General features: G+C 44.1%; 1 protein-coding gene across 1 annotated transcript in view; it reads right to left on the bottom strand.

Annotated features, from left to right (window-relative positions):
* The window catches only part of WWC3 (WWC family member 3), a 638290-nt gene that overhangs the window by 355318 nt on the left and 259296 nt on the right, over positions 1-23676 (bottom strand). The window contains exon 5 of the mRNA XM_086934786.1: positions 6374-6453. Within this exon, the coding sequence (XP_086790912.1) occupies positions 6374-6453 (80 nt within the window). The remainder of the gene's footprint in view (positions 1-6373; positions 6454-23676) is intronic.

The following is a 23676-nucleotide window of genomic DNA, read 5'->3' as shown; positions in this document are numbered from 1 at the left end:
TGTACCTATTTTGTGTTAATCTCTAGACACCATGTTTACCATACTGCTATCCATTTTAGCTACCATTGGAATCTTTGATCTCCTTTACGGAAAAAGTTGACGAGAATTACATCAAACTTGGCAAGAAATTCCAATGTTAAGCAGGGAAGTGCAGTTGTTTAGTTGGATGTAAATTGGTTCAGTAGCTTATGAAATTAGTATTACAAAAATGTGTCTAGGAGCTTGAAAGCTTTAACCCCTTGTCCACAGCGTGAATTCCGCCGCAGCACTGGGGGAGTGGGGGTGAGCGCAGCACTTCCACGTTTGTGATTGAACCACTCTTTAATGAGCCGCGGGCGGCGTGTGCTCATGACAGCATGGTTCCTTCACGGCCCCGCCCGTTCACTAATTCGCCCGCACAGGCAGGGAATCAATGCCGCGTGGGCGGAGCGGCAGCAGCAGCATGACGGAACCACACTGTCATGAGCACCCGCCGCCCGTGGCTCGCGATGGCGTGGTTCCGTCATGCGCAGGCAAGGGGTTAATACTTAGCTAACCATCACTCAATAGTTAATCCTTGAACCAGAGCGCAAAAACGTAAATAAAAACAGGCATTTGCAATGCAATAGATCTCGCATTACTGAATGTTTGAGCTATTGGTGTTGCATTATTATTAGCAATGCCAATAGTTCAAACTTTAATAATGCGAGACCTATTTCATTGCAAATGCTTATTTCATAAAAGTCGGCATTTGGCTGGACAATAATGTATTGGCCCTGCAGGGAACATTTTGAGTTGTGAGCCAGTGTTCACTATCCGGTATCCACACCTTGGGCCTTGGACTGCTTGGACTATGCATACCATCAGAGTCAAGTGCAGAACGGATACTTGGCTCAGTTACTCAGAATCCATAGTAACCCCTGCTTGCTCCGTGGCCCTCTGAAAGGGTTTTTGACAAAACCTTTCTAAGCCATTAGCAAATTCTTGATGCAATGGGATAATCAGCAAAAAGACAATTAAATCTGTCTTAAAGATGTTAATCAAGGTATTATATGGTACAACATTAGGCTGAATTTGATGACCAATGCCCTCACTAGTGTTTACCCTTCCTGATTCAACTGTTAATGGAGCGTCGACGCGTTTCGGCGGTTAAATCGGTCTACAACCACCTTCAGAACAAATACAATTAACTTCTCCTTAGTGCGGCATCACCTGTGCTCGCGCACGGCGGTTAGGAGTTATTTCTCAAGTAATCTTGTTCTTATGTTCAAAGGCGATTTTTGCACTTTAGAACAGCTTGTCCGTGTCGAACTGATGTACTTCTAAAATTAGGGCCAATACTGGGTTCACTTCTAAGCCTGGCATTATATTCAATCTTCTATTCGTGGTCCTCAGTCACCATTGCTTATTATTTTCTGGACATAATCCTTACTCCTTGTTATTGCTCCCCCAAACACTGGTTAGAACACTTGTTGGTATTTCCGTGGTTTATACTGCCCCCCTGGTATTGTGGTGCTCATGGCTAATCAGTCCGACAGTGCACTTCCATGGGCAGGGATTTCTCTTCCGGCGCGTTCGTGTCACAGCGGGTCCGGGAAATATTTCCCAGACCCCCTGTGACACGAACGCGCCGGAAGAGAAAACCCCGCCCATGGAAGTGTGCCGTAAGGATTATGTCCAGAAAATAATAAGCGATGGTGACAGAGGACCACGCGTCGACGCTCCATTAACAGTTAACAGTTAAATCAGGACGGTTCAACGCTAGTGAGGGCATTGGTCATCAAATCCAGGCTAAAGTTGTACCATATAAAAGCTTGATTAACATCTTTAAGACAGATTTAATTGTCTTTTTGCTGATCTTCTCCAACATAATTGTAAAGATTTCACATTATGTATTGTACTGTTTTTTAATTGTGTATTTAATCTACGTCCGGTAGAATGTGTTTTTAATGTTTTTTAATTTTACAATAAAACAGTCTGCTGTTTACAATTTTTTTTTAATTAATCACTTTTTTTCCTTTACAAATGTTTCATGAATGAATGTGACAGTCTCCAAAAATTGGTTGGAGCAGACTCTGATGCATAAGGTGTGCCTTGAGAATTCGCCACTAAAAGGGAAAACTCTGTCTTTACTTTAAGTAATCTAGTGCTCCATTCCCTTTAGGTGAATATAGAGCCGCTCTCATTTGTTTGAGACAACTGTTGAGACACACACACACACAGTGTTTCAATGTACCTCCAGGATCATCCCTTTCACATCGTCTGTTCAGCATTTAAGTATGGCCCTTGACTGAGCTCCTCCAGCGATACTCGCTGAATTTACAAATGCACACTGACAAAAATATCCGCTTCCGTTAGGAAAATTGACTAGAGAGCCTTATCAACATAATTTTGTGCCGGGCCCAAATACTCCCACAGGAAAACTGTGAACTTCCTGTGCAAGGAGGGTGCAAAGTGAACAATGTGGTAGAGTGTGCACATACTGCTCCCACACCTATAAAATAACTTCCCATTTTTCCAGCTCAATCACAGAATTATTTTTACTTGAGCTCTAAAACAAAGATTAATGTAATAGCCTCACCAAAACAACTTATTGCCAGGCTTCAAAGACTTTAAAACAAGGCAGCTAGATTTTGCCTTAACCTTTGATAGTGACCACAACAAACCCTCCTTTAAGGCACTGCACTGCTCCCGGTCTACCCAAGGTCAAATATAAGATCGTGTGCACCATTCATAAGCCGTTCTGGTACTGAGGCACACGATAAATGGAGAAACAAGCACATAACTGTGCCCCACTCAGAATCCTTTACTCAATATCAGCCCATCAGATTAATCGTCAAAGGGGTTAAAACATGAAGACTGACCCCTGGGCATGTAAGGACAAACTATGTAAAACCTAACACATGAACAATGTAGTCATTATATGGTTGGCTTGTCTTGAAATGTATTTACATTTAAAAAAGTAATGGTCTGACAAAGAGAGCAAGGCATAGTCTGAAATACAGATGCCACTCGGTCGAAAGCATGGAAGCGGTTGCATGAGTTTTTTAACAACCTATATCAAGGCCAGCCCTCCATGTCTGCAAAGATCCTTTAAAGTTAAACAATGGAGTGATTTACAGAGGGGCTTAGGGCTCTAACATGCATGAGTGGCTTGGTCACCAAACTTAAAAGATCAAACTGCTCTGATCTTGTTGGAGTAATGAGTGGGCTGGTGGCACAATTAACCTATGTTCTTACAAACATCCCAACTGCTTCACCGATGCCCTTGCATGTGAAGGCATTTTAGAAGCTCAGTGCTATTCCACTGCCCAAAATATTCCATCTGACTCTCAATAGGATGTTGTCATTAGGCAGCACCTTTAAGTGACAGAAGACTTCAACAGAGGGGATTGGCGCCCCATAGCCAGATCTCAGTGATGTTAGATGGTGGAGTGGGACAGATGTTGGTATGCATAGCTGGTAATTAGGTGGGGTGAATATAAATGGGGTAAGTTGTGGTGCTCACATTTCTCGTGATATTAAGATGGGCCTATGTATATGCTGCGGCACTCTGAAGGAAGGAGGATTCACCCTACCCCATTAGATGGGATCCCAAGGATCATTGCAGTCATAAAACATACACTCCTTGAGTACATGCTAAATAATATCATAAATTGCATAGAAAGTTAGTACACAATGATTATTCTTCTTTATCTATATTTTCTTTCTTCTATGCCCAGCCAGCACGTGTTTCATCATATAGGGATTCCCCCCACAACTTCTTCAGGGCTGTCATCTAATGTAGTATATGTCAAATCTGTCCTTGATACCAGTTCTAAGTTTATCCCAGAAATAAATTATACATCTTCACTGTCCCAGTTTCTGCATCGTGTGATTGAAAAATCCTGTACCTCCTGTGCCACTCAATTTAATGGGTCAATTACCCCTCCCTAGTTCCTCTGCTGCACAGCCTTTATACATAAAAAGCGAGTATGCTTACAGAGTTTTACAGCAAACGGTAACCATACCGTCCATATTCAACCCAGCAGGATTGAATACGGATGGCGCAGTTAACATTTGCTGTAAGACTATGGGTGATTTGTTAAAAATGGACCATGTGACAGCAGTGATGATTATCAACAACTTAGGAGGAAACAGATCAAAAAGATTAGCAACCTTAGCAAAAGAAATGTGGAATTTCTGTTTAGAACACAAGATTGGTTTGAAAGGAGAGTGTTTACCTTTGGTGCACAATGTGGTAGCAGAATGGAACTCGAAGAATCAAACAGATTTCAGCGATTATATAACAGCTATTTAAAGAAAATTCAGATTTTACTGGGTCCTTTGGAGGTGGGTCTTTGTGCTTCCAGGTTGACCTTACATTTAAGAAAGTGTCAGTTGGAGATCCGATCTAGGCGCAGTTGCAGTGGATGCATTCATGCAGGATTAGACCGGGATAATAGTGTAAGCGTTCCCTCCACTTTCCACGATTCAGAGAGTATTGCTATGGTGCAGGATACAGAATTGTCAGATGTGTTAATAACACCTTTTTGGAAAACTCAAGCTTGGTTTCTAACTGCTTTGGAAATGGCTATGGAGAGGCCTTATTTGATCAGGTACAAGAGTGGTTTGCTAAAAGGAGCAGAAGAGAGCATCCCTTAATTCAACCGCGTTTTCCTCAATCTTCTAGTTTGGAGAATTTCAGGGAATCACGAGGTTTCACAAAACGTTGGAGTCAGCTTCAGGGTTCCTTAATGAGTTACAGACCCCTGGAAATAAAAAAAGATATAGGAGTGCGTGGGGAGTATGGATACGTTGGTGCGTGGCAAGGGATTTGGATCCCGTATAGGCTGATCAAATAGAAATAGCTAATTTTTCAGCAGAGTTTTTTGACAAAGGACTGTCTTACACTACAGTTAATTGTTATAGATCAGCTGTGGCAGCAGGTCATTCATTAATTCAGGGAATTTCAACGAGAAAAGAGTCCTTTAATTTATTGGGTGATGAAAGGAATAAGGTTGAAAAGTTATCCAAAACCAAAGTATCAGTTGCTTTGGGATGTAGATTTCGTTTAGCGGCGGTTTCAAGACTGGTCGAGCAATAAGTATTGCAAGTGAGGGAGTTGTACTGGAAATTAGCAACTTAGTTGTGTTTAATCTTTTTTAGAAGAGTTTCAGGTGTGGGATCATTTGAAGTATTGAACACATTTTTCCAACCAACAGGAGTGCTGTTCAGAATTTGGGAAAGAACAAAGACTAGGTCAACTCTATATTTTATCCGAGTTTAAATAGTTCATAAAAATTATGTGTGGTTAAATGTATAAAATAATATGAGTGCAGAATGTTGGAAAAAGTAAATCTGGCGTGAATCAATTATTAATACATGTTAAACCATTTCACGTGGTTAAGAATACAACCATTCTAAGGTGGGCTCAGTCTGCAATGAAAGAGGCAGGTATTGATTTGACTAGGTATTAGGCACATTCAGTAAGGGGGACATGGCAAGTAAACATTTATGTTTGAGAGACGGTTGGATGAAATTATGAAAGCAAGCAGATTGGTCAAATGCAGATATATTTAGGAACTTTTACTTTAGACCAACAGAACATTTCACGCTGTGCTTTGATAAACTTTGAACATGCATAATGCTAGCCTCTTGTCTTGCTATAAAATGCAGATTGTTACAGGTTTACTTTATAAACAATCACAATTTTATTAAAGACAAAGAGGCTAGCATTATCCCACCATACCCTTCTAGATTATTTGGAGGAAGTGGTTGATTTACAAATGATGTAAATATGGATTGAAGAAATAAATAAGGTACTAGAGTATTAGGTTGATGTACGGGTTAAGGTTGAGAAGAAAGAAACACGTGTGTTTATATTTTTTCAGACCCGTAAAGGATTGATAGTTTATATTTTTTCAGACTAGTAAAGGATTGATAGTATGAGAACAAAGAAAATACGGAGAAGAGCTATTTTGTTACTCTTCTCCGTATTTTCTTTGTTCCCATGGACAGGGAGATTTATGTGGACTTCAACGTTTTTTTGTGTGATTTAGTTTGCGTTCTGATTCTTGGATCTTTTAATGGTTGCTGCTCAAAAGGAGACAAATAAAACTTAAAGCATAATGCTAGCCTCCTTGTCTTTAATAAAATCGTGATGTATACAGTAAGCCTTTAGGAATCAACATGTTCCTACTACTACTGCTACTACTACTTCTACTTCTAATAATAATAATTATGCTACAGGGATATGCATTCAGCTTGTGCCTTTTAATGTCCGGAGGCCTACAAAGGGAACACTTGTTGTTTTTTTGTGATTTTTTTTAATCACCAATTGCAGATCATCTCTGTGTGTTGTGTGTGCTCATGCCAACTCTCTGCTCAGATTCCAATCAGACAGTCAACTTACTCTTGTAATGTCTCCACTCCCTTCTCCTTGTACTGCAGCTCCTGCTTCATGAGTGCCAGCTCCCTCTTCAGCCTAGAAAGCTGAAAAAATACATCATTCAAACGCGAAAAAGCAAGTACATTTGTATATTATTAATACATAATGTTAACATGGAGACTCTAAACAATGGCCCACTGCTCAGAACTAATTTTTTTATAACAGAAAGTTTGCATTTGCAATACAACCTGAATTTTGAGATTACACTCACAATTTTATTTCACGTAGTACTACAAAGCAAAGTGCGAGTCACATCTAGACTGAAAAAATTCAAACTACATGCTAGAATATTGCTGAAGTTGTTCTTATACATAGAATAGGTGGAGTGTATGTAATATATGATGGGGACTAGACCCTCTACTCTGGAAATGATCGCATACGTTCACTTGTAACTCAGTTCGAATATTATGTTAGAATGCCAATATTAGTCATAAATGAGACAATCACAAGAAGATTTGTGAAAATGAAACTCTGTAAGGTTCTATATCCAAAATGATTAGGAAGTATTGTCACAAATGCAATGCATGCTTTGTTGCTAGATTGTAACCTGAAATGATGGATGTTATCACCATAATAAAAAAAAGTATTAAATATATTTACCAAAAAAAAAGTAGTTGGTGTACCTTTATGAAATCGAGTCCAACACTAAAAATGTTTTTGTTAAAATACCTGTCTTTACTAACCGTTTAGTACTCAATACTACAAGAAATATTTTTGTGCAACAAACATTCATACATTCTTAATCACACACTAAGAAGTAAGGACATATACATAGCACTTTTATGAGAAAACTATGTGAAAAGGGAAGCAAAGTGCAATGTTTTGAAAAAACTGCCCTCAGCCACAAAAGTTTGTGGCATGCGTCATCATAGGGCTGCTGCGAATACTTCTGTGCAGATCAACGCTAGAGGTGGAGCAATAGGGTGGGGAAGAAAACACAAAGAAAAGGACAGGATCTAAGGAAAAATAAGTGCATATAATAAGTATAAAACTAACTAAGGGATATCCAATAACTATTTTATTCCTGGATTCCCCTGTTAGGGCTAAAAGGTATCTCCCTACAAAAGGTTGGTGGTGAAGTAAGCGAATTAACTCCATGGCTGCTATGCGTTTTCCCCCTCTGTGCTGAAAATTCTTTTTTTACATTGTTTTTTGACGAGCTGGGCTCGTCATCAGTGTTTGAGGAGGCTACACCATGACGAGCCCAGCTCGTCATGAGTGTGGAAGGGGTTAAGCACCATTCACCCCTCCGTTCTGAAAAGAAGTCGACATGTTTCTGCTGGATATCGTCTCTCTCCCGGCTTTCCTCAGGACTATTAGATCCGTAGTCTTACTTCCTTTCTAATATACCTTAGTCTGATATCTGATTACTATACCTGTTACTTATAAGTATAAGACGGGCCAGTAATCACACTACAAATTGGATCTGTAAGTGAAGAAATAAAATGTAGAAGTGAAAAGAAAACTGGTATTCATAACAAATGAGAATACCTCGTGTGTATTTGTGTGATAAAACATTCCTACCGTTACCCCTTTCTCAACGCATTAGGTGCGATACGGCCTATTAAAAACTCCAACCGTTAAAAAATTGTATGAACACACCTATCAATATCTAGTAACAAGCATTGGCATGGCCAGTAGGTCTCGCTTTTGGAACCTTATAAGAATTTAGTTATGCTGCAAAATATCCTTGTTGCAACAACAGCAACTGTTGCATGGCTAAACACTTATAAGGTCCCAAAGGTGAGACCTACTGGCTATGCCAATAATTGTTCATATGGTATTCAGCCGCAATTGGTGTCAAAGAATAAATAACCCAGCTTCTGGTCTTCACAATTACGAATTTCAGGAGTCCCAAACTTCACCATCAGACCCTAGTAAATCATTTTTCTGGTACTTCTGCCATGCATTACGACTAGAAGTACCAGATTGCGACCTAGGACTGGATGAGTAACTTGTATCCAACATGATCACTTGAACTCTTTTGATATTAAAATAACAAATGTGATCACTGCCATCTTTACATCATAACACTGCGGAATATTGTGTCTTCAGTAATGCTCCGTCAGGGAAAGCATTTCAAGTGGGGATCATTAAAACCAGCCGTGTTGGCAGACCCCAGGTGTACCGAGTGGGAACAATGCAGAGATAGCTCTATCTGTATTGCCATCGGAAGGTCTGCAACAGCAGCTACTTTCACACAGCCTGTCTTGGTCTCTGTTACTAGGCGCATAGGGCAAGTGACTGTGGGATTGAAGACTATACCCACAGGGCTGTTCTTTTGTCGGATAAAGTAATTAACGTTTATGACATGAAAGTAGCTATAGGATAACGGACTTACTATCTGCACACCAACAGGAATACTAAGTTTACTCTAAATTATGCAAAAATCTTATAAATAGTGGAAAAGATTAATAGAGTTTGTCACTAAATATCTGGTTCCTGCCGAGAAGCAATGATCACCCACTTTTAAAATATGTCAGCCCTGCAAACAGCTTAACTGACAAATTAAACGTACTGTAGTATTGTAGGTCCAATTAAAGCTGTGGCAGTTCTTATGGAACTATTTTCTCGGTTTGACCCAGCAAAAATATAGTTGCCATTTGTCGGTACACCCAATACACATACTGCATCCATGATGAGATATGTCAATAATTCCCATTACTAGTATGGCAGCCCTCAGGTAGGCCAGTTCTGCTAAGAAATGCGATTTTCTTCAACTAACAGTATAACTGTACTGCTCTAATTAGGACAGACATGAGCCAAAGTGCTGCTCCTCAAAGTGATTAACATCTCTTCTGAGGAGCCATGCTACTCTCTCACAAGATACAAGGCAGCCCATCTGAGATTGGTTATCCGTGTGGCAACTTTGCTACTTAAGGCTAGCATTTTCCATTACGAGACCAGAACCTGGCTATTAAATGTTACAAAAGCAACATTAAATGCGTTGCAGCTCGAGGCACATTACTCTAGAACTCCCTTGATAAAAACTGTAAATCGAGGAAAAAATAGGCATCAATCCAAAATGACTTGTAAATGAGTAGATGGAAAAGCCTAAATTGTATTTGCAAAAAAATAAAAACTTAAACAAGGACCAGCCAGGCAGTGTCATCGGATCAAGTCAGGAGACAGGCAAAGTGACCTTAATGTCATGAGTTTGAATGTGAGCCATGCTGGCTGAGTAACCCATATTCATTTATTTGACCACATCAAGTCAACATCCAAGCACTTTACATTGGAGAGCAGAAATAAGGAAAACCCCTTGCTAGAACATATATAAAGTAATAAGCAATTTGAGGTGTTTATTTTTTAAATCCAATTGTTCAAAAACTACTCGTCACTTAAATCAGGCTGAAAGAGTAAATTACCAAACAAATTGAGTTACACACATCTGCACAGATTCAAAGTAGATAGTAATATCTCATTCAGAATGTAAGGGTATGTTACAATGTAAGGATATGTTACAATGTTAGAGAGATACATATTGAAAACCTGTCATGCCCTAAGAATAGCTTGTAAGTAGGTGATACTTTAGTGTTGAGACAGGAGCTCTTTCATTCCTCATTCCTTTATCAGCAGTGGAATTAGAATGCGTCACAATTTTGGAGGACGCCGGTTGCCCGTTCTTCCGAGACTGCTTCAGAGAGTTAGTTGCGTTTTCATTTATTTCAATGTGCGTGGAATGGCACGAAGCGAGCTGCAGGGAGGCTTTGCGTAAAAAGTGGGTGCCGGGATTGCACAAATGTAAAGAAATAGATTTTTTTTCTCTATTTCTTTACTTCTGCTACAATTGCGGCTCCCGCGCTTTACATTTAACATGGTTAAAGTAAAGCGCGGTTGCCGCGATTGTAGCATAAGTAAAGAAATTAAAAAAAATTCTATTTCTTTACTTTTGCAGCAATTGCGGCACCGGCGCTTTACCTTTAACCATGTTAAAGTAAAGCGCAGGTGCCGTGATTGAACACGATTGAGCAAAAGTAAACAAAAAGTGAAAAAAAGCCCATTTACATGAAAGCTGGCGATCGGGAAAAAAACACAGGCTGGAGAGTGGTGTGCGTGCAGCATGACGAGAGAGGAAAACCATATGGTGCCTCTCCTCATCATTGTGCGCGTAACCGCATGCTCTATGCCAGCCAAAAGCGTATGGTAGGACTTTTAAAAGCCCACACACTAAATGTCTCGCAAAGCAGAGCATGCGCTGGCTCAGCAAGATCTAAAAAGTCACTAGTGTGAAAATTACATGCATATACCCTTGCTGGAAAGGCCTGGGTCATGAGTCATAAAACCTACCGAGTTCAACTTCGGAACCTGCTAGAATTGGCACAGGAGATTAGGGTGACCCCCTGTAGTCACACCCTAGTTAGGAGAAATGGGGTAATGTATAGATAGTTAGATCATGATACACACAAAGATACTAATGGTACTGTTCGCAGTCCCACACGTAACCTCCTTACTTTGTAAAGGGTGGTGTGCCACTGGTCCAGTGTCCCTCCCGGCACTGTGTAAGTACTGGGAGGCAGTGATCGGGGTTGTGCAGATGAAGCCCCTCTTCCTGACACGTGACTGCGTGGGCACGTCACGTACTGACACTGGTGCGTCACAACTCATGAGTCAGCTAGAGAGCTAGAGGTCCTAGTATGCTATTGCACATGCATGGTGGTGCCTCAGCGTTGCCGAGGCATCGGAACTGCTCGGACGCTCCCCCATATTATTATTATTCAAGCATGTGATTGCGCATGCCTTACAACGCCCCTTCTACAGGGCAAACTAGTTTAAAACCAGGCTCGTATCACACATTAAGAATGATAGTTTGTGTATATAAAAACTATTATTAATTCATTCTGTTATCTTGAACAGCCACATCATATGAGTATGTTGGAGAAATTACAGGGTGCACTCTGCAGATGGTAGGATAATAATTCTTGGTGCATGTTACCCTTTTAAGCAGCCACCTGACTATTCATTTCAGATATAAATAGTCAGTGGGAGGAAACTGAACTTATGGTAAGTACCCTCTCCCCCAAAGTGTACTGCGCACCTCTCATGGTGTAATTGAAAAGTGTTACTGGTGCACGTTAGCCCTCTGAGCAGTCACCTGACTTATCAGTAAATATATAAAAAGTCATTGGGAGAAAACATTACTCATGGCAATGTCAGGCAATCTTTAATGGCAGTCACCTGCGCAGGACCAAGTAGGAAAAGAGCATCATCAGCCAATGTCCGGCATATCGCCCTCATGTAATGAAGTGTTAGCCTCCTCATGTCCTACCCAGGGTGGTCCATGGAATGTCATCATTTAGGCAATCTTATCGCTCCATTGTCTGTCAGAAACAAAATTCTATTAGGGTCTCCGGTGGTAGTAGAGATATAGGGCTTGTCTAGTACGGTCCAGTACAGGTCATCAACTGTGTGTTTCTTCTATGATTACAGGACCATCTTATACTTATAACTAACCGGTGTCGCAATCAGATATACAGACTAAGGTATATTAGAAAGGGAGTAAGACTAGGGATCTAATAGTCCTGAGGAACGATTCCTGGCAGAAACATGTTGACTTCTTTGCAAAACGGAGGGGTGAATGAGGCTTAATTCAATTACTTTACCACCAGCCTTTGGTAGGGAGATACCTTTTAGCCCTAACAGACCCAATGTTCAGACCCTGGTGAACATTAACCTTGAGCGAAGTAATACGCTACGCTTGCGTAGTTTGTGAAGTTTGCGCTACTTCGCACTACGCAAATTGCACGTAGCACAGTGCAAACATGTGTAGCGGTAATTTTTTGACTGCTCGCGGTCCTCAACGTCAAGTTGGAGGCCGCGAGCGAGCAAAATGATATCCCGGCGAGACTTTTTCCTCGTTCGCGTTCAGCAACATCAAGTTGCTGATCAGGAGCGAGGAAAATAAACCTCCAGGCGAGATTCTCAATGCGGGGAGGTGAGGTTTCTCATTGCGAGTGGTCGTGTATGCTCGCGACCGCTCGCGATGAGAAACTACCAATCTACTAGAGCGGCAGAAAATCACTGCTTGCACTGTAAAAGATGCGGTTTGCACCGATTGCACATTGCGGACAAGCATCCGGCACTGTGCAATTAGTGCAAACAGCATTTTGCACAGTGCACTACGCAGTTCGTGTAGCTATGCGAAGTGCACTTCGTGTAGCTACGCGTAGCGCTACTGAGCGAACTACGCCCAGGGTTAGTGAACATATAGAACATACTTGGTCGTGGACATGTTGTTCTGTCTAGTCTCCCTCTTTTTCAGATGTGTTTCAATATGAATGTTGTATGAGTCTGTTTGAGTCTGTATGAGTTGTGTATTGAATGATCTTGGTATATGTAAAGATTTGTTTCTCGGGGTTATTAGTTTAGTTGTATTTTGTATGCAAGTTTGCACCTATTGTGGCAATACTGCTGATTTTCTCACATGTTAAAAAAAAAAGTAATTAAAAAAAAGAAAAATGAAAAGAAATAACAATGATAACGTTTACTCGGTGAGTTTTGTTTTTATGATTGCACCTCTGTCAAGACCTATTGTATATAGGTTTGCCCAGATAGAAAAGAATAAGCTGGAATAAGCTTGGGCTAGAGGACCTGCATTACATCTTGGCTGAAGAGCCATTAGGCCCTCTGCTTAACGCCGCCTCGGGCTACGACCAATTCTGCAGCTGGATTACCAAGGCGCTTGACGTATTGGTGCTTATCATCTCAAGTAAATCCAGCTCCAGGCAGTCGAGTCCTTGGTATGACAGTGCCCTCCGCGCTCTGAAGGGTTCTTGTAGACGGGCAGAAAGGGAGTGGCGGAAGACGTATGATGTCGTCAAAAAAACCGCGTATTTGGCTTCCGTCAAGCTCTACCATTGAGCTATTTGTAGAGCCCGTGCAGCGTTCTACGCGACGGAATTCCGTAACAGCCTCAATCCATCTAAGACCATCTTCAAAGCCCTTAAAAATCTGTTCGCTAAGAGAGCGGATCCGCAAGTGGACGGTTCTGCCTCCCATTGTGAGACCTTGGCCGCTTTCTTCTTGGAGAAAGTCAAGACCATCTATCAGTCGTTCCCCAGTACGACGTTGCCCTCGATTCCTCTGAACGGCCCTCGCAGTTGCCCGGCATTACACTCTCTCCCTACTCTCTCCTGGGATGGGTTTGTCAAGTGGGCACAACGAGTCAAGTCCGGTTCTCCTGCAGACCCGCTCAGGCCTGCCCTCTTTAGAGATCCTTCTTTTCAGGGGCACACTGTAGTGTGTTCGCTAATTAACCTGTCCTTGACTTCAGGTACAGTTCCTGCCAAGTGGAAGCAGGCGGTGGTTTCTCCGATCCTGAAAAAACCATCATTGGATCCTTTAAAACCGGAAAACTACCGCCCCATTTCATTGCTTCCCTGGCCGGCCAAAGTCATGGAGGCTCACGTCAACCTGGCTCTCTGAGCATATGGCCCGGGCCAATGTCCTCGATCCCACGCAGAATGGGTTCCGTGCTGGTCACAGCACGGAGACCGCCCTTCTGGCAATGGTAGAACATCTGCGGATTGTGTTGGATGCAGGTCAAACGGCAGCGCTCATCTTATTAGACCTTAGCGCTGCCTTTGACACGGTGTCCCATCGCATCCTTCTGCACCGCCTGGAGGACATTGGCATCTGTGCCTCTGCTCTGCAGTGGTTCCGTTCCTTTCTTAGCGATCGCTCCTTCTGCGTTGCCACCCCTCCTTTTCAGTCCAAATACCATCAGCTGGACCTGGGGGTCCCTCAGGGCTCCTCGCTCAGTCCCAAGCTTTTCAACTTGTACGTGCGGCCGCTGGCTGATGTCGCCAGGCAGTGGGGCCTAACCATGGTCTCTTATGCCGACGACACGCAGCTAGCGGTCACGATCAGCGGGGATGTCGAACAGGATGCCCCCAGGTTCCGAAATGGGCTGAGAGAGGTGGCCAGCTGGATGAACAACCACGGTCTCCAGCTGACCGCGAAAAAAACTGAGGTGATGATCGTCGGGAGGGAAGCGGATCGCTGGGGGGACAACTGGTGGCCTCTCGAGCTAGGGCCAGCCCCTACACCAGTGATGGAACTTAGAAACCTGGGAGTGTGGTTAGATTACACCCTCTGCTTCACTACCCACACTAAGAGAGTGGCGGCATGCTGTTGGTTTGGCGCCTGCAATGAACCCATATTTCTTCCTGTATTTTTGCTTTTCTTCACAGGACTTGGGTGATGGCTTCATGGCCCTCCATTAGATGGATTAATAAACTGTTTTTGGAGTGGGACATCCCCCGTTCGCACACGTCACCAGCTTGGACTTGACCAAGCCAACAGTCTCGACCTCCTAATCGTGGAAGCTTTTCAGCATTTGGCTAGTGATGCCTTAGTTTGGGCCCTCAGATTCTCTACATCCGGTGCAGAGGTCATTGGGGTCAGTGATCCTTCACCCAGACGCGCTGGGAGTTCATCGTCCAACCCAATCTTTCCATCAATGCTTTAACCTGCCTGGGTGAATATAGCACTTATTGTGGCAGTGTTATGTCTGCGTGTTGTCCTTTATTACACACAGTAATTCTGTCCTGTCCGATATTTACCCCCTATGGTGCCAGAGTACGGCCATCGCCCATTGAAAGCTGTCCTGCTCAACCCTGCAGACAGTTTCCACTGCGGAGCCCCACGCGTAGGGCTGTTTGTGATTTATGATCCTTTTGAAAGACACAGACACCTGTTAGTTTAACTTTGCAAGTCGTGCATCTGTTGGTGATTGTGTGGCAAACCCATTATTGTGCAGAAAAAGCCCGGGACCCAGAATCGCGTAATTCTGTTGGTTGCTTGTAAGGCAGTCTCTTCTGCAGTGGGGGAAGGACCGGAGGAGTAGGTGGCTGTGTCAGGGCATGTGACACCCACCCACCCACTTCACCCCTCCCTCTGTTCCCTGCTGGGACTGTTCACTAGTGCCAGAGGCCCCCGGGGTGTGTGAGAAGTGGAGGCATAGCAGCGAAGGGTACAGGACAGGGAGCAAGTGGGGGTCCATCTAGACTCACTGCTGAGGTGGATTCACATGCTGCCACCTCAGCAGAGAGGCCACGGACTGAATGGTCATCACGTCTGTTCTTCCCCACCAGAATCCACAGCAAGTTTGGAGTATGAGAAAGGGTAGTGTGAGGAGCGTGCACCAATGGGCAGTGTGAGAGGGAAGCGCTGCTTGGCATCCTGTGTAGCTGCCCCAGATGGGCAGTGTGAGAACCAAGAAATGCTGGGCAGTAGCTGCAGCGGCTGAGCGCCGGAAACCACTGGTTCAGGTTAAGCACTGGCTTTGCCATGGTCTACCTAACCCTAATAAAGTGAACCCATGGTTTTCTGGCAATAGGGACCTATAAGATTCTCAAGGGAACACTCACAGACCTTCAGATATGCACTAAGGGAGCTACATTTGTCAATTTATGTCATTTCAGGCCAACCTCGATACACCAAACACATCATGACTTTCAGACCTGAAGCCTCTGGGTAAACAAATGTAACATTAGTAGGCGTGCTGGGTTTACCCTTCAGAAGAAACAAACGACAATTTCTTTCTAAGAAATCGGCATTTGTAAGTCTGAACCTCATCTAGTATCCAGAGCAGTTCCTTTACCCCAGGACAAAATGTTGTGGGATTACAGTAAACTGAGACTTCCTATGTTAACAATGCGCCAAATTCAGTGCAGTTCACCATCACAGCATCACTCACGGGCACCACAGCAACACTTAGGGCCACCACAACATCACTACGCGCTACCACAGCATCACTGAACGACACAGCATTACTCGTCGCCACCACAACATCACTCAGCACCACCACAGCATCAATCTGTGCAACCATTCAACAACAACTAATTCAAATATGTTCTCTCAATGTTTCAAGCTTCATTACAAATGTCACAAAAAGATGTTAATATTTCACTTCTGTTCTTGGATTTTCGTCACAATAAAATACACTGAACATAATCTTCACAAAAGTTATTTACAAAGGTTTAAGCTATTGCCATTATACATTTCAATAACTTATTTAGGATTAATTATTTTAAAAAAATAAAACACTGTTATTTGTAATATCAATACATCTAAGTCACGTAAATACAGCACATATTGCATTACAAATGCTATAGGTGTCACATTTGCAAAAAGTTATAACTATTGGCATTGTAAATGACAAAGCTATTCATTTAGCTATTTTCAAAACCAACACAAATACAAAATTTGTCATTTACAATACCAATAGCTCAAACTTTCCTAATGCGATACCTATTGCATTGCAAATGCTTGTTTCTTTTCGCTTCTGGCTATGTTTCATCCCGCCCTTCTTCTTTATCTATTTCGTTCCAAGTTTTACTCCCCTGTTTTGCCTTTCATCCTGCCACTCTCTCCGTCTACCCCCTCTCTTCTCACGCCATCTTCTCCCTTGTTATCTCTTCTTCACTTCCCCTCTCCTCTTTAAGTCTTTCAATCGCTCCCTTTCTGACTAATTTTCGTGTTCATTCTTCCCCCTTCCGTCGACCCTCTCGTTTGTCTTTTCGGCGCTCTTCTCCATCACCCACACTTTCGAGATTTCTCATCTTTCCATATTTAACACATGCGTTTTATCTGCCTTCCGTTAGCCCTCTCCTGCCTTCACTTCTGGTTCATTCTGTGCACATATCCATCTTTCTCATATCAGGCATATCTATATATATCGGATATCATTCTGCCTCTGTCTTTCACTCCCCTTACTTATTTCTATGTTTACACTCCTTGCTTTATTCTCTCTCGTTCCTTCTGTGCATGTCCTCACATTAGCGCCCATTTACCCTCTCTCCCCTCCACTTTTCCAAGTTCACCATCCCCAGCTTTCCCAATCTCCCCCGTCTTCTACTCTTTCTAAATCCATTTCTGTTCCAGACCCCCCCACGCCAATCCCTCTCTCTCGCTACATCCACTCTCTTCCAGACACATCCCTTCTCACCACTATCTGCCCTTTGTCTTACACATTCCCCTTTTCTCTCAATTTTTACTTTTCTTCTCGCAACCCTCCGTTTCCTCCTTTCCCCCAGTAATTGTTTTCTCCAGTTGCCTTTTCTTCTCACGCGCCTCACCCCCTTTCACTCTATTCCCTCACTCAACTCCTCTCCTCATTGATTTTCTGTAGCTCAGTGTCCTTTGCTGCCTCCCCTGACCCTTCCCTCATTCCGTTCCCCCCTCAGCCCGATGCTTTTCTCTCATCCCCTCTCTCCCGTGCTTCTCCCACAGGCACAGGAGAGGAAGAGCGCGGCGCGAGCTCCTGCATCCTCTTAAAGAGACAGGCACTCGCGCTTTTACTCAGGGAAAAGAGCAAGACTTGAGGAGTTGGGGGGGAAAGAGAACAAACTTACACGTCTTGGGAGAGGGAGTGGTTATCGTGTAATCCTCTTTTCAGGGAGGTGTCGCACTGCGCGTTTCCATTCTTTTAGTAAGGGAGTACTGCCAGGAGTACTGGAGATAGCGTGCAACAATGTGCTGTCTTATAGCCTTGCTGTTAAAGGCAGCACAACCTCAGCGCACCACTCAGCGCACCACTCAGCGCACCACTCAGCGCACCACTCAGCGCACCACTCAGCGCACCACTCAGCGCACCACTCAGCGCACCACTCAGCACAACCACAGCACCACTCAGCACAACCACAGCACCACTCAGCACAACCACAGCACCACTCAGCACAACCACAGCACCACGCAGCACAACCACAGCACCACGCAGCACAACCACAGCATCACGCAGCACAACCACAGCACCACGCAGCACAACCACAGCACCACGCAGCACAACCACAGCACCACTCAGCACAACCACAGCACCACTCAGCACAACCACAGCACCACCCAGCACAACCACAGCACCACCCAGCACAACCACAGCACCACCCAGCACAACCACAGCACCACTCAGCACAACCACAGCACCACTCAGCACAACCACAGCACCACTCAGCACAACCACAGCACCACTCAGCACAACCACAGCACCACTCAGCACAACCACAGCACCACTCAGCACAACCACAGCACCACTCAGCACAACCACAGCATCACTCAGCACAACCACAGCATCACTCAGCACAACCACAGCACCACTCAGCACAACCACACCACAGCACCACCACAGCACCACTCAGCACCACCACAGCACCACTCAGCACCACCACAGCACCACTCACCACAGCACCACTCAGCACCACCACAGCACCACTCAGCACCACCACAGCATCACTCAGCACCACCACAGCATCACTCAGCACCACCACAGCATCACTCAGCACTACCACAGCATCACTCAGCACCACCACAGCATCACTCAGCACCACCACAGCATCACTCAGCACCACCACAGCATCACTCAGCACCACCACAGCATCACTCAGCACCACCACAGCATCACTCAGTGCAACCCCAGGTTGTAGGTGTCACATTAGCGAAAGTTATAACTATTGGCATTGTAAATGACAAAACTATTAATTTCGCTATTTTGAAAACCAACACATAAATAAAAAAATTGTCATTTACAAGACCAATAGCTCAAACTTTCCTAATGCAAGACCTATTGCATTGCAAATGCTTGTTTGATAGGGCTGCACAAGGATCTATTTTCCTTCGAATGACCCTTACATTTTGTAAATCATTGCTCCATAAGCACAATATCTGATTGTGAATCTATTACTTTAAGCAGGTCCACGTTATTCTGTGGACCTAGCAAGTCACCATGTCAGATGGCACTGTCTCCATGGAAACTAAGTCCAGATCTATAAATGGGAGAGTAACTCAAGAAATCCTATCACGCAGCAAACAGTCTGAAGGTAGGCCAAAATTGTATTCAATTTCATTAGCTCTGCCTCTGTGGCCAGAATATGGTATTGGGCTCACAGACCCAGTGGATCATACCAGCTTGCCTTTCATCTTAGCTGATTCGCTAGGGTCAACTTTGACACCCGTTAAGGTGTACAACCTGGACTAGCTGGCTTAAACTGCAAAAATAAATGCAAATGTAAAGACCATGTTGTTCTGTGAAAGAAGAAGAATTTCCTACTCCCTATATCTCACAAAATGATTACCTTAGTTTATGCCATTGCTCAACTGTTGACAGGAATGTTGGAGTTTCCCATCTACACTTGGAACTTGGAGAAATTCATGTTGGCAGCCGAGGAGCATAGATCTAAACTGTCCAGTTTGCATCTAGCTCAAGAAGCCACAATTGTATCAAGCCCACTTTGAAGACCTTTCATAGCCTCCCCAGTAAACTAGAATCACCATACAAAAGAAATGCACACCAGATCACTATTTTACAAGGACTTCCAGGTCTATAAGTCATTCAGATGTTAGAGCCTAGCCACCTGGATGCTAGATGCCACAAACTGCATCCAATATAAAAGGATTCAGTGTTTCAGTTCTTGCCACTTGAAGGGACCCTTTAAATGATCACATTAATTTGTATCTTTAGAGCAGGCTTCGACTAGAAGGGTGACCAACTCGAAGTGGTTCCAATGCCTAGTTTTACCTGGGTATCTTTCCTTCGCATCTTCATCACTTAACTCCTCTCCCACTGCCCCCAAGCAAAGATTTATAAAGAAGGTACAACACTAAGCTGTGCAAAAAAAGTAAATGCCAAGATTGCTCTTAACCGAGTATGCCTGTTGCAGCCTACCTATAGCTATCAGAATAAAATGTTTAATCTTTATTAATTGAATCTATTAAGAACAGGGAAGTTCTTTTTCCACCTAACAGTATAAGCGTGACTGCAGCTGTGGATGCTCACTTGCCTGAAAATGGAACAAACACCACCATATCTGTTCATACAAACAGATAAAAAGAAATCGGGACACAAAATGTAAACCATATTTTAGACTAGCTAATGCTACATTTGAGTCAGCCAAGCCAGTCTTCCTGTGGATAAAGCGAGTTAACTTTCCCAAAGATACCAGTCTCTCCAAGTGAGCCACTGATCCATCGGTTAGTGGAAATTTAAAATCAAGAGAAATGAATAGTTAATACCAATGTCTTGGTGCCACGACTGAGATATTGTCTCAGGCTAGAACATCACAGTTATTTTCTCTGGAGAATGATCATCCACTTGGTTGGAAACTAGGTACCTCCTCTGGTGACTCATGTGTCAGCTCTTAACAGCAAGGTTGAATACGTCACATTATGGCCTTAGCCAGCATGGAAGCATATAGGTGGCATGCTTTTCATTAAAATTTGGTTCAACACAGTTTAATCGAGTTGAGGTCTGCCTCAAAGGGTCTTTGGGTACAAGCAGCATACACCAATGCAGAGGCTCTATCCATACAACAAAATGCAACATGGACAGATGGTGATGCTCTATTAATCTAACAATTAGCAAGTTGTCTATGTGGAGTCTAAACTCTTGTGCATACTAATCTATTTCAAACCTAGTGTCGAAACTGTCAATATGAGGCCAAATAAGCAGACTCCAGAGAATGTCATGGCTTGCTAAAGGTCTTCTGTATTATGTGTAGGCCAATCCACAGGCTCCACAACCCAAGACTGTCTATATTGCTATATAAGAATGGCAAACTTTCAGCTCCTACAAACTCATCAGCCTCATCGACAACAAAAACAACAAGCATTTACAATGCAATGGTCTCGGCATCATTAAAGGTAGAGCTATTGGCATTGCTCATGACATTTCTTTTTTTTTCTTTAAATCATAAATAAATGGCATTGTCATTTACATTGCCAATACACAGCACTCTGCACTCAACAGCACTCACTACTCTGCACTCAACAGCACTCACTACTCTGCACCTGCACTCACAACTCTGCGCACTCACAACTCTGCGCACTCACAACTCTGCGCACTCACAACTCTGCGCACTCACAACTCTGCGCACTCACAACTCTGCGCACTCACAACTCTGCGCACTCACAACTCTGCGCACTCACAACTCTGCGCACTCACAACTCTGCGCACTCACAACTCTGCGCACTCACAACTCTGCGCACTCACAACTCTGCGCACTCACAACTCTGCGCACTCACAACTCTGCACTCACAACTTTACCGCCTGCTTTCAAAGAGGAAGCAGTTTCCATTCTAAGGAGCTCTGACAGTCTTATAGTGTTGAAGATGTCAGCAATGTGAAGCCACTTCTTGCCATATGCTTACAATTTGGTGAGTGTTGGTTTGGATTGGAGTCCTACAGTCCATCCACAACATCAAATACACAGTGGCACAAGTGTCAATGAGGGAATCAGTTCGGATGATGTATAGTTGCCACCTTGGTTTTGTTTGTTTCTCACGCCTGCCACTTTTTGTAAGAGCTGAAACGAGGTGCAGGCTTTAGGCAACTAGGTGTTTCAGAGATTTCAGTGATTTTATATGTTAGTTACAATTACAGGTTGTGTGCGCAAACCTAAGGATCCCTCAATTGACAAATGCCAAGGGGCTGTTTGGATGTAGGAATAAATCACAAATTGCATATGCCTCAAATCCATTTAAAAGAGCAGTCATGATAAAGAGTAGCATGTTGATGAAGAAAACTTTAAGGGGTGCGGAATTGAAATGCGTGGAGGTGGTCATCAGGGATGAGAAGCAAATAGCATGGCTTAAGAATTAATGTAAAGTGGGGCTGGCGTGGCGCCTTCTCCACAAACTGTGTCTGTTACCACCTTTTGCTTTTTTCCCCATGCACAGCATTAAGGGTAGAAGTGGTCAAATACAACTCCACTTTCACTTGTGAAAATTTCCCGAGGCATATGGGACTGACTCACTTAATATCAGAAAGTCTGGGAAACATCTCCAGAGCGCGGGGGGAGAGAGAGAGAGACTCGCAGACTCGCGCGGGGGGGGGGAGATACTCGCGGGGGGGGGGGGGAGAGACTCCCGGGGGGAGGGGGGGGGGGGAGGAGACTCTCGCGGGGGGGGGGGTGGAGACTCTCGGGGGGGGGGGGAAGACTCTCGCGGGGGGGAGACTCGCGGGGGGGAGACTCACGGGGGGGGAGTGACTTGCGGGGGGGGAGGGGGGAGTGACTTGCGGGGGGAGGGCGGAAAGTGACTCGCGGGGGAGGGGGTAGAGACTCGCGGGGGAGGGGGTAGAGACTCGCGGGGGGAGGGGGGAGAGAGACTCGGGGGGAAGGGGGGAGAGAGACTCGGGGGGAGGGGGGGAGAGAGACTCGGGGGGAGGAGGGGGAGGGGGGGAGAGAGACTCGGGGGGAGAGACTCGAGCGGGGGGGGAGAGAGACTCGAGCGGGGGGGGGGAAGAGAGACTCGAGCGGGGGGAGGATGTGTTGCAGATGAGAGCCCGGGTCCTCGCAGGTCAGTTTCTTTTCCACAGACAGCTCATATCAGACTTTAGGAAGACATGGGATTTGCCGGACAGAGAACCCAAAACGCACCCCACACTACATGCGATACTAAACATGGGCGCAGGGCAACACATCATATGGCTATGGAGATCTACCATAGATCTCATGTGCGTGCCACTAACGAGGCTCCGATTAAAATGGGAGGAAGAATTCGGTCAGGCACTGCACGATAATGAATGGCTCACAGCCCTAGCGCACCATAAATAAGTGTTGCGTAACCATTGCTTCAAAACATCCCATTCAACATACTACATTGTGCATATCTCACACTGGAGCAACTAAAGTGTTTCTTCCCTGCAACAGTTTGAATGCCCATGCTGCCACATGCCCGACGGCACATTTGTCCATATGTTATGGACATGCCCCACACTGCAGATTTACTGGGCGGGAGTACACACCATGATACTGACAATCACAGGGCTGATGGGCCTCACCACATGGGAGACCAGATTCATCACCTTATTATCATACAACGGTAATGCAATGCACTAAAAGCTAAAACAACGTAAATGGTGCAGAAATGTATATACCCTGGTGGAATATGAAAAATCCAACAAAAAGGGTTACACAAAAAGGGGGGGGGGGACACACTACAAAGGAAAGTCAAGGTGGCGGGAATTTCACAGATGAAAAAGAAAAAAAAACAATAAGACAAAGCATAAAAATCAAAATGCAAAAAAAAGGTGCAATTAGGTATAACAGCTTTAAATAAAGCAGGAACTTCCTTGTAGTGGAAACAATGAAATTACTATTATCTTTCATGAAAACATAATGAGCTACAGCAGTCTTTAAAAGTTTCTTAAATGAGTAGGGTCTGATTCAATTATTTGTATACTTAGCACTGGGGCACCACTTACTTACAGATACCCCCAGGTGTCCCCAAATGACATCTTGTTGAAACGCTACATTTCAACCGCAATCCAATGG

The sequence above is a fragment of the Lissotriton vulgaris genome, chromosome 8, assembly GCF_964263255.1.
Source record: "Lissotriton vulgaris chromosome 8, aLisVul1.2, whole genome shotgun sequence".
Taxonomy (NCBI): Eukaryota; Metazoa; Chordata; class Amphibia; order Caudata; family Salamandridae; genus Lissotriton; species Lissotriton vulgaris.
The sequence above is the reverse complement of the archived record's forward strand: the minus strand, read 5'-3'. Positions and strand labels throughout refer to the sequence as shown.